Here is a 15996-nt window from a genome sequence, read left to right on the forward strand (position 1 = left end):
TTGCCTGGGCTGGTCTCACACCCATGGACTCAGGCAGTCCTCTCGCCTCCCAAAGTGCTGAGATTATAGGCTTAAACCACCGCGCCCAGCCCGAAGATTTTTTTACATTTGTTTTTTAAGACTATAAATTACAGTAATTGTTTTTCTTAAAAGAAATAAAATTTTGTGTTCCCCAAAATAATGTATCAATAATGGGAGAATCTTCACCAGAGTTGTACTTAATGCTGCCTACCTTAAGTAGGTGGTACAAAAATTTAAATATATTAGGAGTCAGTTGTATTTTATTGCTTTTATTAGTATATTTCATTTTCACTGTGTTATTTGTAACTTTTGTCTTGTTTCTTCATATTTTAGACCTGGAATGGCCAAATATCAAGGGGAAGTTCAAAGTTTGAAACTGGATGCTGATTCAGTTATAGAAGGAGTAAGTGACCAAGTACTTGTGGCGGTTGTGGTCAGTTTCGCTTTGATTGCTACCCTGGTATATGCACTTTTCAGGTGAGACTAAAGGGCAAAAGAATTGAAATATTATCTTTTTCCAAGTGCTGACATTTTGATGCCTCGTGATGTATAATACTTAATATGGAAAGCAAATAATGGATTTCAGTAATTGTAGATACTTACTAAGGTATTTTATTTTCCATTGGCGTTTGAATGCTGACATATATTTTTCCTGTCATTAACTGTCTTATCAGATAATATTTAAATTCATCATCCATATTTTGAATAAAATGTAAATATTTTCCAGAATATCCCAGTTTTAAAAATTTAATTTCATAATTGAATCTATCAATTTGTAGGTAATATAGATAATAAGTGCAAAATATTTAGAGTTTTTAAATGGAAAAACTTAGGCAAAAAAGACTTGGAGAGTGTAAAGGGAATTAAGGTTAGAATTTATTTAATTTTTTAGGGACATAGTCTTGCTATATTGCCCAGGCTGGACCAAGTGATCCTCCTGCCTCAGCTTCCCAAGTTGTTGGAACTATAGGCATCTGCTGCTATACCTGACTCTAGAATTTATTTTAATTATTCTTAATTAACTGATTATTGTAGGATCAGGAATAATATTTAAAAGTCTCAGATGTCTATATACCAATATGTACAAACCAGGTAATAAAGTAGAAATTTCAGCATTAATACGTGAAGATAAATAAACTTTTGTATAAATCATTGAAGGCAAATAAAAAAGCATAAAGTAGAAAAAAGGTTTATTCCAAAAATTACAAATCAGTGTGTTTCCTGTAAAAAATATACAATGGATTATTAAACAAAATGTGAACACTTAGAAAAATGATAATTAATTTGTTACTCTATTACCTCTGCATTGATAGCCTCTTATTGGTTAATATAGCTTGATTTCAATAGGATATTTTACAAAGTGGTAATCCAGAATGATACTGGTGATATACCTGTGGATATAAGGTAGAAAATGATGATTAGATGATAGCAGAGTTAAGTGACTTCATAACTGGTTGGCAGGTTGTTCTTAGGGGTCCTAACTCATGTTGTAATATAAATCAAAAGGGAAGGTATATTGCTGCAAGGCTCTGTCCTTGAGCCTGTTCTTTTCATTCTTAATGACAATTTGGATAAAAAAGACATAAGAAGCATTCTTATTAAACTGTCACTTGGAAAAGATAGCTAACATGTTGGTACAATAGACTCAGATTTATAAATGGTCAAGCAATATATGTTTGGTCAATTGACAAGGGTGACAAAATCACTCAGTAGGAAAGATTTCAACAGATGGTGCTGAAACACTGGATAGCTACATGCAAAAGAATGAAGTTGGACCCATGCCACACCATATCAACTCAAAACCTAAATGTAAGAGGCAAAATTATAATACCTTTAGAAGAAAACATAGGTGTAAGTCATCACGACTTTGGATTTGGCAAAGGATCTGAGATATGATATCAAAAGCATAAACAACAAAAGGAAAAGTAGACAAACTGGACTTCATCAAAATTAATAACTTTTACTCATCAAAGGACAGTATCATGAAAGTGAAAAAGCAACCTGAAGAATGGGAGAAAATATTTGCAAATTATATATTTGTTAAGGCATTTGTATCTGGTATATATAACAAACTCATAACTCCACAATAAAATGAGAAATAATCCAATTAATATATGAGCAAAACATCTGAATAGACATTTCTCCAAAGAAGATATACAGTGTCCAATAAGCACATGAAAAGATGTTTAACATCACCAATCATTACAAAAATGCAAAATCAAAACCATAATGGGATGCTACCTCACACCCATTAGGATGACTACATTAAAAAAAAAAAAAAGACAAGTGTTGGTGAGGATGTGGAGAAACTGGAACCCTTCGGCACTATTGATGAGAATGTGAAATGGTGTAGCTACAGTGGAAAACATTATGGTAGTTCCTCAAAAGTTTTTTTTAAAAAAAACAATAAACGTGATCCAGCAATTCCGTATTTGACCATATAACCAAAGGAAATGAGAGCAGGAACTTGAAGAGATATTAGCATACCCATGTTTAAACAGGGTTATTCACATTACCACCAAAAAGTGTGTCTAAAAAGTGTCTATCAGCAGATGACTAGGCAAGCAAAGTGTGATATATACACATAATGGAATAACATTTAGCCTTAAAAAGAAAGGAAATACTGCAATTCTACCAAACATTTAAGGAAAAACTAACACCAGTCCTTCTCAAACTTTTCAAAACTTGAAGAAGAGAGAATTCTTCTTAACTTGTTCTCTGAGGCCAGCATTACCATTATACCAAAGCCAGATAAAAATGCTACAAGAAAAGAAGATTATAAGCCAATATCCCTGAAAAATATAAATGAAAGAATTCTCAACCAAATAGTAGCAAACTGAATTCAGTAGCACATTAAAAGGATACTATGCCATAAACAAGAGGGCTTTATCCTTGGGATGCAAGCATGGCTAAATATATGTAAATCAAGAAATATGATACACCATATTAACAAAATGAAGGACAAAATCACATGATTATCTCAATAAATGCAGAAAAAGCATTTGCCAAAAATTCAACATACTTTCATGTTTTAAAAAACTCTCAACCAATTAGTACAGAAGGAATGTACTTCAACAAAATAAAAGCCACATATGATAAAACCACAGCTGACATCATATTCAATAGTGAAAAGCTAAAAACTTTTTCTCTAAGATCAGGAATAAGATAAGGATACTCACTTTGTCACTTCTATTCAACATAATCCTGGAAGTCCTTGCCAGAGCAATGAGGAAAGAAAAGGAAAAGTCATTAGGAGTAGAAAGAAAGAAGTAAAATTGACTCTCTGAGCAGATGACATGATTGTATATTCAGGAAAATCTAAAGACTTCAAAAACTTTTAGAACTAATATATGAATTCAGTAATAGGATGAATTCATGTTGTAAAAACTAGATTTTTTTTTTTTTGAGTTGGAGTCTCACTCGGTTGCCCAGACTGGAGTGCAGTGGCATGCTCCCAGCCACCACAGTCTCAACCTGCTGGACTCCGGTGATCCTTCTGCCTCAGCCTTCCAAGTAGCCAGAATTATAGGCACTCGCTGTCAAGCCTGGCTAGTTTTGGATTTATTGTAGAGATGAGATCTTGCCAAGTTGCCCAGGCGGGTCTCGAACCCGCCGGCTCAGGCAATCCACTCACCTCGGCCTCCCAAAGTGCTGGGATTATAGGCTGAGCCACCGAGCCCTACCTAAACTAGATATTTACATGCAAAAGAATGAAATTGGACCCTTATCTCACACCAGCCACAAAAATCAACTCAAAATGGATTAAGGACTTAAACATAAGACCGGCAACTACAAAACTATTAGAGGAAGGCCCAGCGTGGTGGCTCACAACTATAATCCCAGCAGTTTGGGAGGCTGAGGCGAGATGATTGCCTGAGCCCAGGGGTTCAAGATCAGCCAGGGCAACTTGGCAAGACCTTGTCTCTACAATAAATCAAAAAATTAGCTGGGCACAGTGATGTGCGTCTGTGGTTCCAGCTACTCGGAAGGCTGAGGCGGAAGGATCACCTAAACCCAGCAGGTCGAGGCTGCAGTAGCTATGAACATGCCACTGCGCCCCAGCTTGGACAAGAGAGTGAGACTCCAACTCAACAACAACAACAAAATAAATAAAAGAAACAAACATAGGACAAAAACGTAGGGAAAAACTTTATGACATTAGTCTGGGCAATTATTTTTTTGCTATGATCCCAAAAGCCCAGGCAACAAAAGCAAAAATAGACGAATGGAATTGCATCAAATTAAAAAGCTTCTGCACAGCAAAGGAAACAGCAGAGTGAAGAGACAACATACAGAATGGGAGAAAATGTCTGCAAGCCATATACCTGATAAGTGGTTAAAATCCAAACTATATAAGGAACTCAACTCAATAGCAAGAAAACAAATAACTCAATTAAAAAGATAATAATTGTTAGGGTACGATTAGGGTGAGGGTGGATGGAGAGGCGAGGGGATGTGCAACACCTGTAACCCAGAGATCCAGGTAATGCAAAGAATTGGAACATGTGAAGAGGTAAAGAAAGAAAAGTTGATTTGAAAGTAAATTAGAAAAAGAGAAGGGAGAGAGAAGATTCACTTCCCCAAGGTGGGGAAGAGGGCCAAAGCCAGGAAGTGTGGTGACAGCCATAACTCAAAGAACACGTGGCCACGCCAGAGTCTAGCAAAGCAGTGGCCACTGGCTGCTTGTGGTTGAGTCCTTTTAACCATTCCCCTCAATGGGGGAAGATCATTAAGGTGATTGGGTAGTGGTCTGTCTACTTTATCACAAAGGGGCAGGCAAGCGCAGGTACTGACGTCAGGTGGTGGACAGCAGGCAGGTGGGTGGGTTAGTCACATGATTGCTGCCTTGGTGGGGTTTATCTGTGTCACATAGGTCACAAAGGGCTGATTAGGTTAATTTGGGGATTTGGGGCCGGAGGGGTTTTTTCCTGCAAGAAACTTGTTAGACATTTGCACTTGTTAGACATTTGCAATTCATAGATTCCTTGACCAAAGGTGGTCATATTATCACTTTTATGACTTTGGCCAGCCAAAGGGTGATCTTTGACCTTCAACCTTCACAAGAAACCTAAAAGTTTACTAGAGATTATATGCTAAACAATGAATTGAAAGTTTGGGCTGTCCTGGTCTTAGAGATTTGCCAAGGGGGGATGGGATAGGCTACTGTTTGTCCTGCAGTAGAATGTCTGAATGCTTTCTAAGGGTTATGCTGAGGCAAAAAGACTAAACTAAGAATAAGCTAAGTTTCTTCTAGGTTTCTATAGGTACCACCTTTCAATAATAGCAAAAACATGGAACCAACCTAGGTACCCATCAACAGTGGACTGGATTAGAAAATGTGGTACATATACACCATAGAAAACTATATAACCATAAAACAGAATGAAATCATGCTTTTTAAAGTAGCATTGATGCAACTAGAGGCCATCTAAGTGAATTATTATAGAAACAGAAAATTGAATACTGCATGTTCTCACTTATAAGTAGGAGCCAAACACTGGGTATACATGAGCATAAGGATGGGAGCAACAGATGCTGGAGACTCCTAAAAGGGTTAGGGAGGAAGGGGGGGTAAGAGGTGAAAAACCGCCCATTGGGTACCATGCCCTCCACCTGGTATCAGTAGAAACCCAAACCACACCATTAAGTGATATATCCATGTAACAAACCTGTACATGTACCCCTTGAATCTAAAAGAAAATTTTTAAAAACACAATGGACCTGAATAGACATTTCTCAAAAGATACACAAAAAGCCAAAAGGTATATGAAAAAAATGCTCAACGATACTAATCACCAGGGACATCCAGGTTAAAACTATAATGAGATATAATTTTGAACCTATTAGAATAACCATTATCAAAATGATGGGGAAAAAGATGAAAACTAAGTGTTGGTTTGGATGTAGAGCACAGGGAACCCTGGTACACTGTTGGTGGGAGTGTAAAATGGCACAGTCACTATGGAAAACAGTATGGAGGTTCCTCAAAAAGTTAATAAATAGAGCTACCATATGATCCCAGCTATCGCACTTCAGGGTATATATCAAAAGAAAATTAAGTGAATATATCAAAAGACACCTGTACTTCCATGTTCATTGCAGCATTATTTATAATACCTAAAATATGGAATCAGCCTATGTGTCTATTAGTGGAAGAATGGATAAAGAAAGTGAACACAAGCCAGGCTCGGTGGCTCAGCCTGTAATCCCGCGCCTTTGGGAGGCTGAGGTGAGTGGATTGCCTGAACCCACGGGTTCGAGACCCACCTGGGCAACTTGGCGAGACCTCATCTCTACAATAAATCAAAAAATTAGCCGGGCATGGTTGCGCACGCCTGTAGTTCCAGCTACTTGGAAGGCTGAGGCGGAAGGATCGCCAGAGCCCAGCAGATCGAGGCTGCGGTGGCCGGCAGTGGCCACTGCACTCCAGTCTGGGCGACAGAGTGAGACCCCAACTCAAAAAAAAAAAAAAAGAAAGTGTACACAATGAAATACTAAATACTATTCAGTCTTAAAAACAAAGGAAATCCTGCCATTTGTAACAACATGGATAAACCTAAAGGACATTATAGTAACTGAAATAAGGCAGGCACAGAAAGAAATTACATAATGATCCCACTTATGTGCGAAATTTAAAAAATTTGAACTCATAGAAGCAGAGAGTGGAATGGTGTTTGCCAGGGGCTGGGAAGAGTTTAGTCGAAGGGTACAGAGTTGCAGTTAGGATGAATTAAAAAGAAAGAAAAAAGGAAAAACATCACAAAACCATTTGTGAAGCAGCCAATTATGTTTAAAAGTATCTTTATAAAACTAATTTCATTTAAAAATATTTTTTCTGTTATTTGTTTTCTGATTTCTCTACTATAAGTATTTATTACTTGAATAATAAAAGTTTCCCCCCACAGACTGGACTGATATAAAGTCCAAACTAAGAAGTTTCCATTTAATAAGGCAATTGTATGTACATACCAAAAATTTAACAGTATAGGCTGTTGTATCTAATCAAATAACCAGCATAAGGTCATATCAGTTTGGGACAAGCATTTTAAACTGGAAAACATTCAGGAGATCATCAAAATGGATAAAGCTACGGAAACAAATCATGTAAAACACTTGAAGGAATGGATAAGATCTAGCTTAGGGAAAGGTAACGTTTACATGGTAAAGCTGTCTTCAAAGATGATGAAGCCTTGCTTTGTAAATAATTCGATTTACTGAGTGTGGTTTCATAGGCAGAACCAATGGGTGGAGATAAATGTTGAGATTTTGGCTCCACTTAAGAAATACCTTTTCGGGTTACATAAGGTGCTCCCTATTGCTTGGACATTGCCTTCAGTCTGTCATATGATTGGGTGAGAGGTCAGTTTAGATTGCAATCCAGCCCTTTAGAGTCCTAAGTAGTTGGCAATTGTAGTCTTGCTACTTCAAGGAGGTAATCAATTAATGATGTCTTGGGGGAATAGTAGCATATGTAATTTAAAATACAGACAAATCTCTTTGTTTGTAATTTCTTTGATTATTTCAATCATTATAATTTATTTTTTGTGTGGTGGTAAATATACATAACAAAATTTACGATTTTAACCATTTTTAAATGTATAATTCAGGGACATTAATTACATTCACATCGTTGTGTGACCATTTTCACTATCTACTTCTGGAACTTTCTCATCATTCCAAATAGAAGCTCTGTACCCATTTAAATAATAACTCTGGCTGGGCATGGTAGCTCACTCCTATAATACCAGCACTTCAGGAATCCCAGCACTTTGGGAATCCCAGCACTTTGGGAGGCTGAAGCAGGAGGATTGCTCAAACCCAGGAGTCTGAGACCAGCCTAGGCAACATAACAAGACTTTGCCTCTACCAAAAAAAAAAAAAAAATTAGGCATGGTGGCATGTTCCTGTAGCCCAGCTACTCCAGAGGCTAAAGTGGAAAGATCACCTGAGCCAAGGAAGTTGAGAGTGCAGTGAACCATGAGCATGCCACTGCACTCCAGCCTGGGTGACAGTGAGACCTTGACTCAAAAATAATAATAGTAACTCCCTATTCCTACTCCCAACCCTAGAAACCTCTGTTCTACTTTGTGTCTCAGAGAATTAGCCTATTTTACATACTTCATGAAGTAGAATCAAGCAGTATTTGTCCTTTTGTGTCTGCCTTATTTCATTTAGCATTGTGTTTTTAAAGTTTATGTTGCAGCATGAATTTGAATTTCCTTTTTATGGCTAAATAATATTTCGTTGTATGTATATACCATATTTTATTTATATATTAATCTATTGATGGGCATTTGGGTCACTCCAACCTTTTGGACATTGTGAATAATGCTGCTGTGAATATTGGTGCACAAGTATCTGTTTGAGTCCATATTTTCAAGTAGAATTTCTGGGTCATACCGTAATCCTATGTTTGACTTTTTAAGGAACTTACAAGTGTTTTCCTTAGCAGCTGCCCTATTTTACGTTACTGCTAGCAAGGCACCATGGCTCCAATTTCTTTACATCCATGCCAACACTTATTTTTGTAATTCAATAGCCATCATCATAAGTATGAATTACCTCTGAAGTACCAAATCAAACTGTCATTTTGATGTATATTTCCTTAAGCATCATTTCATACTTCTCTCATCATCTTTTTTTTTTTTTTAAAGAGAGATGGGGGTCCCACTATGTTACCCAGGCTCGAGTATAGTAGCAATTCACAGGTACAATCCCACTATTGATCAGCATATAAGTTTTGACCTGTTCTATTTCCAGCCTGGGCCAGGTCATCCATCCTTAGGCAACCTCGTGGTTACCTGCTCCCAGGTGGTCACCATATTGATGCTGAACTTAATGTGGACACTCAATTGGCATAGCCCAGAACTGGGCTCAAGCGATCCTACCCCCTCAGTATTCCTACTAGCTGGGACTACAGGAGCACGCCACTGTACCTGGCCATTTGTCTGTCTTCTATGGAGAAATGGCTATTCAAGTCTTTGTCCGCCCCCTTAATGGTTTGGAGTCTCACTCTGTCGGGCAGGCTAGAATGCAGTGGCACTCTCACAGCTACTGCAGCCTCGATCTACTGGGCTCGGGCAATTCTTCTGCCTCAGCCTTCCAAGTAGCTGGAACCACAGGCACATGCCACCACACCTGGCTAATTATTTATTTAATTATTGTGGAGAAGAGGTCTTGCCAGGTTGCCCAGGCTGGTCTCAAACCCATGGGCTCAGGCAGTCCTCTCACCTCTGCCTCTCAAAGTGCTGGGATTACAGGCGTGTGTTACTGCGCCTGGCCAGCATAATTCTTAAAGGCCTTAGGATTTTCAGAATGATCAGTAAGCACTGGCTTCAACTTAAAGATACTAGCTGTAGTAACTGTTAACAAGAAAGTCAGCCTGTCCTTTGTAGTTTTTTTGTTTTGTTTTGTTTTTGAATCAGAGTCTCACTCTGTCGTCCAGGCTGGAGTGCAGTGGCATGTTCACAGCCACCCCAGTGTTGGCCTTAAGCCTCAGCCTTCCAAGTAGCCAGAATTACAGGTGTGCACTACCACACCCAGCTATTTTTTTTTTTTTTAATTGTAGAGATAAGGTCTCACCAAATTGCCGGGGCTGGTCTCAAACCCACGGGCTCAGGCAATCCACTCACCTCGGCCTTCTAAAGTACTGGGATTACAGGCTGAGCCACCAAGCCTGGCCTGTAGTTTTGAAGCCACTCATTGACTTCTCTCTACCTATGAAAGTCCTATTGTTATCTTCTTCCAATGAAAAGGTATTTTTCCTACATTGAAAATCTATTGTTTACTGTTGCCACCTTCATAAGTGATCTTAGCTAGATATTCAAGATAACTTGCTATAGCTTCTGTGTCAGCATTTGCTGCTTCACCTTGCACTTTTATGTTATGGAGACAGCTTCTTTCCTCACACCTCATGACGAACCTCTACTAGCTTTCAACTTTTCTTCTTCAGCTTTCTCACCTCTCTTAGCCTTCATAAAATTAAAGATAGGGCCTTGCTCTGGATTAGGCTTTGGCTTAAGGGAGGACCACTGAAGCTTTCTCCATATCAGCAATAAAACTATTTCACTTTCTTATCATTTGTGTGTTCACGAGTGTAGCGCTTTTCATTTTCTTCAAGAAATTTTTCTTTGCATTCACAGTTTGGCTAACTGACCCAAGAGGACTCACTTTAGGCCTGTTTTGGCTTTCGATATACCTCCTTCACTAAGCTTAATCTTTTCTAGCTTTTGATTTAAAGAGATATGCAACTCTTCCTTTCAGTTGAATGCTTACAGGCCATTGTAGGGTTATTAATTGGCTTAATTTTTTTTTTTTTTTTTTTTTGAGTTGGAGTCTCACTCTGTCGCCCAGACTGGAGTACAGTGGCTGCTCCCGGCCACCGCAGCCTCGACCTGCTGGGCTCCGGTGATCCTTCCGCCTCAGCCTTCCGAGTAGCCGGAATTACAGGCATGCGCCACCACGCCCAGCTAATATTTTGATTTATTGTAGAGATGAGGTCTCGCCTGCCCAGGCGGGTCGTGAACCTGCGGGCTCAGGCAATCCACTCATCTTAGCCTCCCAAAGGCGTGAGATTACAGGTTGAGCCACCGAGCCCAGCTAATTGGCTTAATTTAAATATTGTGTCTTAGGGAATGGGAGGCCTGAGGAGAGGGAGAGAGACGAGAATGGCCATATGTGGAACAATCAGAACGTATACAACTTTATCAAATAAGTTCACCATCTTATATGGTGTAGAGTGTGGCACTGCAAACAGTTTTAATAGTAACATCACAGACCACTGATCAGAAATTGCCATAACAACTAAAATAACAATGGAAAAGTCTGAAATATTGTGAGAATCACCAAAATGCAACACAGAGATGAAGTAAGCACATGTTGTTGAAAAATGGCACCAATAGACTTGCTCGATGCAGGGTTGCCAAACACCTTCTCTATTAAAAAACAATATCTGCAAAGGGCAATTAAGTGAATTGCAAAAGAACCCAAGGTTTTCCTGTATATAATTTCCCAATACTATCTCCCATTCTGTAGATTTTCTTTTCACTCTCCTTAATAGTATCCTTTGATCCACATATTTTTTTATTTTGATGAAGTTCAAGTTATATATTATTTTCATTCATTGCCTTTGCTTTTGTCTCATATTTAGGAAATCTTTGCTAGCAGGGCATGGTGGTGGCATGCACTTGTAGTTCCAGCTACTCGAGAAGCTGAGGCAGGAAGATCACTCTAGCCTAGGAGTTTGATGCAGCCGTGAGCTATGGTTGTACCACTACACTCCAGCCTGGCTTGACAGAGCAAGACCCTGTCTCTAAAAGATAAAATAAAATAAAATAAACTATTGCCAAATCCATAGCCACAAAGATTTCTTCTGTTTTCTTCCAAAACTTTTGTTTTTTAACTCTTAAGTTTAATCCTTTGGTGCATTTTGGGTTAATTTTTGGACATGGTGTGAGGTAAAGGGTCCAATTTCATTCTTTTACATATGGATATTCAGTGTTCCTAGCACCATTTGTTTAAGGACTGTACTTTCCTTATTGAATGGTCTTGACACCCTTGTCAAAAGTCACTTGATCATTGTCTTAGTGAATGGATTGTTATAACAAATAACCATAGATTAAGTGACTTACATAACAAACATTTATTTCTCACAATTCCAGAGACTAGAAAGTCCAAGATCAAGGGGTTATCAGATCTGGTATCTGGCAAGAGTCTCTTTCCTGGTTTGCAGATGGCTGTTTTTTTATTGTGTTTTCACAAGGAAGAGAATAGAGCAGGAAGCAAGCTTTCTCATGACCTGTTTATTTCCCAAAGGTCCCATATCCAAATACCATTACATTGGGGCTTACAGACAATATTCAGTAGCTTGGGCTGTTTATTCTTATTCTATGTCTATACTTTGATTTTTCAAATATTCTATTACCAAATTTAAGAATTCCTACATCTTCTCTTTTATAGAAAGAAGCCAAAGGAAAGAATTTCCAGTCTCATGGTTTGTGCCTGTACTATGAAACATCATCACTATATTTTCCCAATGAAAAGAGAATGGGCCGGGCTCGGTGGCTCAGCCTGTAATCCCAGCACTTTGGGAGGCCAAGGCGAGTGGATTTCCTGAGCCCACAGTTCGAGACCAGCCTGGGCAACTTGGCAAGACCTCATCTCTACAATAAATAAAAAATCAGCTGGGCATGTTAGTGCGCATGCCTGTAGTTCCGGCTACTTGGAAGGCTGAGGCAGAAGGATCGCCTGAGCCCAGCAGGTTGACGCTGGGGTAGCCATGAGTGTGCCCCTGAACTACAGCTTGGGCAATAAAGTGAGATTCCAACTCTACTTATTGTAGAGACGAGGTCTTGCCAAGTTGCCCAGGCTGGTCTTGAACCCATGGGCTCAGGCAATCTTCTTACCTCTGCCTCAAAGTGGTAGGATTATAGGCATGAGCACTGTCCTGACCAGCATAATTCTTAAAGGCCTTAGGATTTTCGGAATGATCAGTGAGTACTGGCTTCAACTTAACGATACTAGCTGTATTAACTGTTAACAAGGGAGTCAGCCTGTCCTTTGCAGTGTTTTTGTTTGTTTGAGTCAGTGTCTCACTCTGTTGCCCAGGCTAGAGTGCAGTAGCACACTCACGGCCACCGCAGCCTCGACTTACTGGGCTCAGGTGATCCTTCCACGTCAGCCTTCCAAGTAGCTGGAACTACAAGGACATGCCACCATGCCTGGCTAATTTTTTAATTTGTTGTAGAGATGAGATCTCGCCAAGTTGCCCAGGCTGGTCTTGAACCCTTGGACTCAGGCAGTCCTCTCGCTCAGCCTCACAAAGTACTGGGAGTACAACCATGAGCTACCATGCCTGGCTAGAATGGTTTTCTACTCAAAGAAAAAAGAAATGCCATTTAGCTAAGTATTCGCTAGTATTTAAATGAGGTGGTTCCTGTGATAGATTGCACCTTGACAGAGTCCTTTCATATAGAGGTAGCTTTCTTTCATAGATCATCTCTTCAGTCATAAGAATGTAATTTATTTTAAAATAACGACTTCATATCAAGATTGATGGAGTTTAAGCAGTTCAAGTAGTTTTTTTTTAATATATATTTTTTATTTTAAATTGTGGGGTACAATTAAGTGTTAGGTATACAAATATCCATTGTACAGATACCCTTGTTGATGAGGCAGGTAGTTTCATTACTTTATGTTGATCATCTTCAATATTTGACTTTTTTTTTAGTTGGAGTCTCACTCTTTGTTGCCCAGGCTGGAGCTCAGTGGCATGCTCACAGCCACTGCAGCCTTAACCTGCTGGGTTCAGGCAGTCCTTCCGCTTCAGCCTGTCTAGTAGCTGGAACTACAGACACATGCCACCATGCCCGGCTAGTTTTTGTGATTTATTGTAGAGATGAGTTCTCACCAAGTTGCCCAGGCTGGTCTTGAACCCCCAGACTCAGGCAATCCTCTTACCTCAGTCTCCCAAAATGCAGGGATTACAGGCTGGCCACCACACCTAGCCCAATAATTGACTTCAAATTGCTTTTATTCTTCTTTACACTAATGATTATATTTTGTTAGCTCTCTTTTCTAAAGTTTGCCTCTTTTACTAAAAATTGAACAATTGTAGGATGGATTTCTTTAATTTTCCCTATCCTATTAAGATATTAGAGTTTCTTACCTCAACTTGCTGGGGTCAGGTGATCCTTCCACATCAGCCTTCCAAGTAGCTGGTACAGGAGCGCGCCACCATACCTGGCTACTTTTTTGATTTATTGTAGAAATGAGATCTTGCCAAGTTGTCTAGGCTTGTCTCGAACCCCTGGACTCAGGCAGTCCTCTCGCCTTTGCTGGATATTGGCTTACCTAGAGGGTAAAGGGTCTTCTATAAAATAACCCTGGGATTATGTAGACCTAAAATATTATTGTTTAAGACATTTATGTTTAGACAAAAACATCTACAACCATATTAAATTAAGCTGTGATTCAGATGTAAATCTTCATTTCCACCCCCTAACCTGACCAACACATCTAATTTTCAATATTCCCATGTCTTATCCCATCCATTTTTATCTGCCACTAACTTCTTGCCTTTGATTCTCCATTCTAATTGTTAATGTTAGAATGTTAGTGATATTTTAAGTTTTGGCTTTTCTACGTTATAGTACATTTTAATTTCTACTCTGTTTCCCTCTCGTCATGCCCCAAAATTTAGGAGAAAGACCTAATGAGCCGTGAAAAAGTGTTCAAATGCATAATAATACAATAGAATGATACAGCTGCTTATTTTGGAGGAATTTCACAAAAGAAACAAGTGTGTTAACTGTTCTTTTTATTATTTGTAAACCTGCAATTACAATAAATTTCCAAGGTACTAGGCCTCTTGGTTTGTCATCGCCACTTAAACCTAAAATCATCTAATGATCAGTGATCTCAGAAGAATCACCATAGAATATCCTTTAATGTAAATCCTAGAATTGGAGTATAGTTGTATGCCATCTTTTACATTTACTAAGTTACCGCTAGTTCTAAGTAAAAAGTAGACCTATAAAGAAAATGGATTCATCTGATAATATTTTTTAGTCAAATCTTATTATATTCTGTTCAACAGAAATGTACATCAAAACATTCACCCAGAAAATCAAGAGCTTATAAGGGTACTTCGAGAACAACTTCAAACAGAACAGGTAAAGTATGTGTATTTATGTAAGGAGTAGAATTCCCCTTTCATGTGAAATTGTGATGAAGCATTAATAAATTACTTTTTGCGCCGGGCTCAGTGGCTCAGCCTGTAATCCCACGCCTTTGGGAGGCTGAGGTGAGTGAATTGCCTGAGCCCGTGGGTTCGAGACCTGCCTGGCAGCGAGACCTCATCTCTACAAAAAATAAAAAAATCAGCCGGGCGTGGTGGCGCATGCCTGTAATTCCGGCTACTCGGAAGGCTGAGGCGGAAGGATCACCGGAGCCCGGCAGGCCGAGGCTGCGGTGGCCGGGAGCGGCCACTGCACTCTAGTCTGGGCGACAGAGTGAGACTCCAACTCAAAAATAAATAAATAAATAAATAAATTACTTTTTGGAAACATGGGCTTCTTTCCTGCTTCAAATTACTTTATATTATTCTACAGATTGTATATTTTAATTTTTTATTTTCATTTACCATTTCCATCTTTTGCTATTTCAGATTAGGCAAGTTGCCTAATCTATTCAGATGTTTTCATGTTTGGTTTATTATTAATTTACTTTGAAAGATAACAGTTTTCCTATTATTTATTAGTGCAGAAATAATCACTGTCTAATTAGCCTTAATAAAATGTAGTAGAAAAACTAATTTTTCTTTTTTTGAGTCAGAGATCTTGCCAAGTTGTGCAGAGTGCGCCAGGCTAGAGTGCAGTGGCACACTCAGGGCCACCGTAGCCTCAACCTGCTGGGCTCAGGCGATCCTTACGCGTCAGCCTTCCAGGTAGCTGGAACTACAGGCATGCACCACCATGCCCAGCTAATTTTTTTGATTCATTGTAGAGACGAGGTCTCGCCATGTTGCCCATGCTGGTCTTGAACCCATGGGCTCAGGCAGTCCTCTCACTTCAGCCTCCCAAAGTTCTGGGATTACAGGCATGAGCCACTATGCCTAGCTAAAAACTAGTCTTTCTGACATATGCTGTGTAAGATCTACAGAGAAATGACTAGAACGGCAACTGATTTTTGTGAGTTTTTTTCCTTCAGTTTCAAAGTTAGCAAAACTAGTTACAGAAAAAAACTTTTCTTCAATGTCTCTTATTTGTTTTTTACCAGATGGACTCTCTAAGAACCAGAAATATAAGGTTGAAATAAGTAGGATATTGTACACCTTCATACTGAGATAACTAATATCAAAAATTAAAAATTCAGCTGGGTGTGGTGACTCACACTTATAATCCCAGCACTTTGGGAGGCCGAGGTGAGAGGATTGCCTGAGCCCATGGGTTTGAGACCGGCCTGGGCAACTTGGTG

The 15996-nt window shown here is 39.2% G+C and overlaps 1 protein-coding gene across 1 annotated transcript in view; it reads left to right on the forward strand.

Moving 5' to 3' along the window:
* Positions 1-355: 355 nt before the first annotated feature.
* Positions 356-15996, forward strand: part of RNF170 (ring finger protein 170) — a 31539-nt gene continuing 15898 nt past the window's right edge. The window contains exons 1-2 of the mRNA XM_008059879.1: positions 356-498; positions 14618-14693. Coding sequence (XP_008058070.1) covers positions 362-498; positions 14618-14693 — 213 coding nt within the window. The 5' untranslated portion in view covers positions 356-361. The remainder of the gene's footprint in view (positions 499-14617; positions 14694-15996) is intronic.

This window comes from Carlito syrichta, unplaced genomic scaffold (assembly GCF_000164805.1).
Source record: "Carlito syrichta isolate Samal-C Ts95f unplaced genomic scaffold, Tarsius_syrichta-2.0.1 Scaffold304409, whole genome shotgun sequence".
Lineage (NCBI taxonomy): Eukaryota > Metazoa > Chordata > Mammalia > Primates > Tarsiidae > Carlito > Carlito syrichta.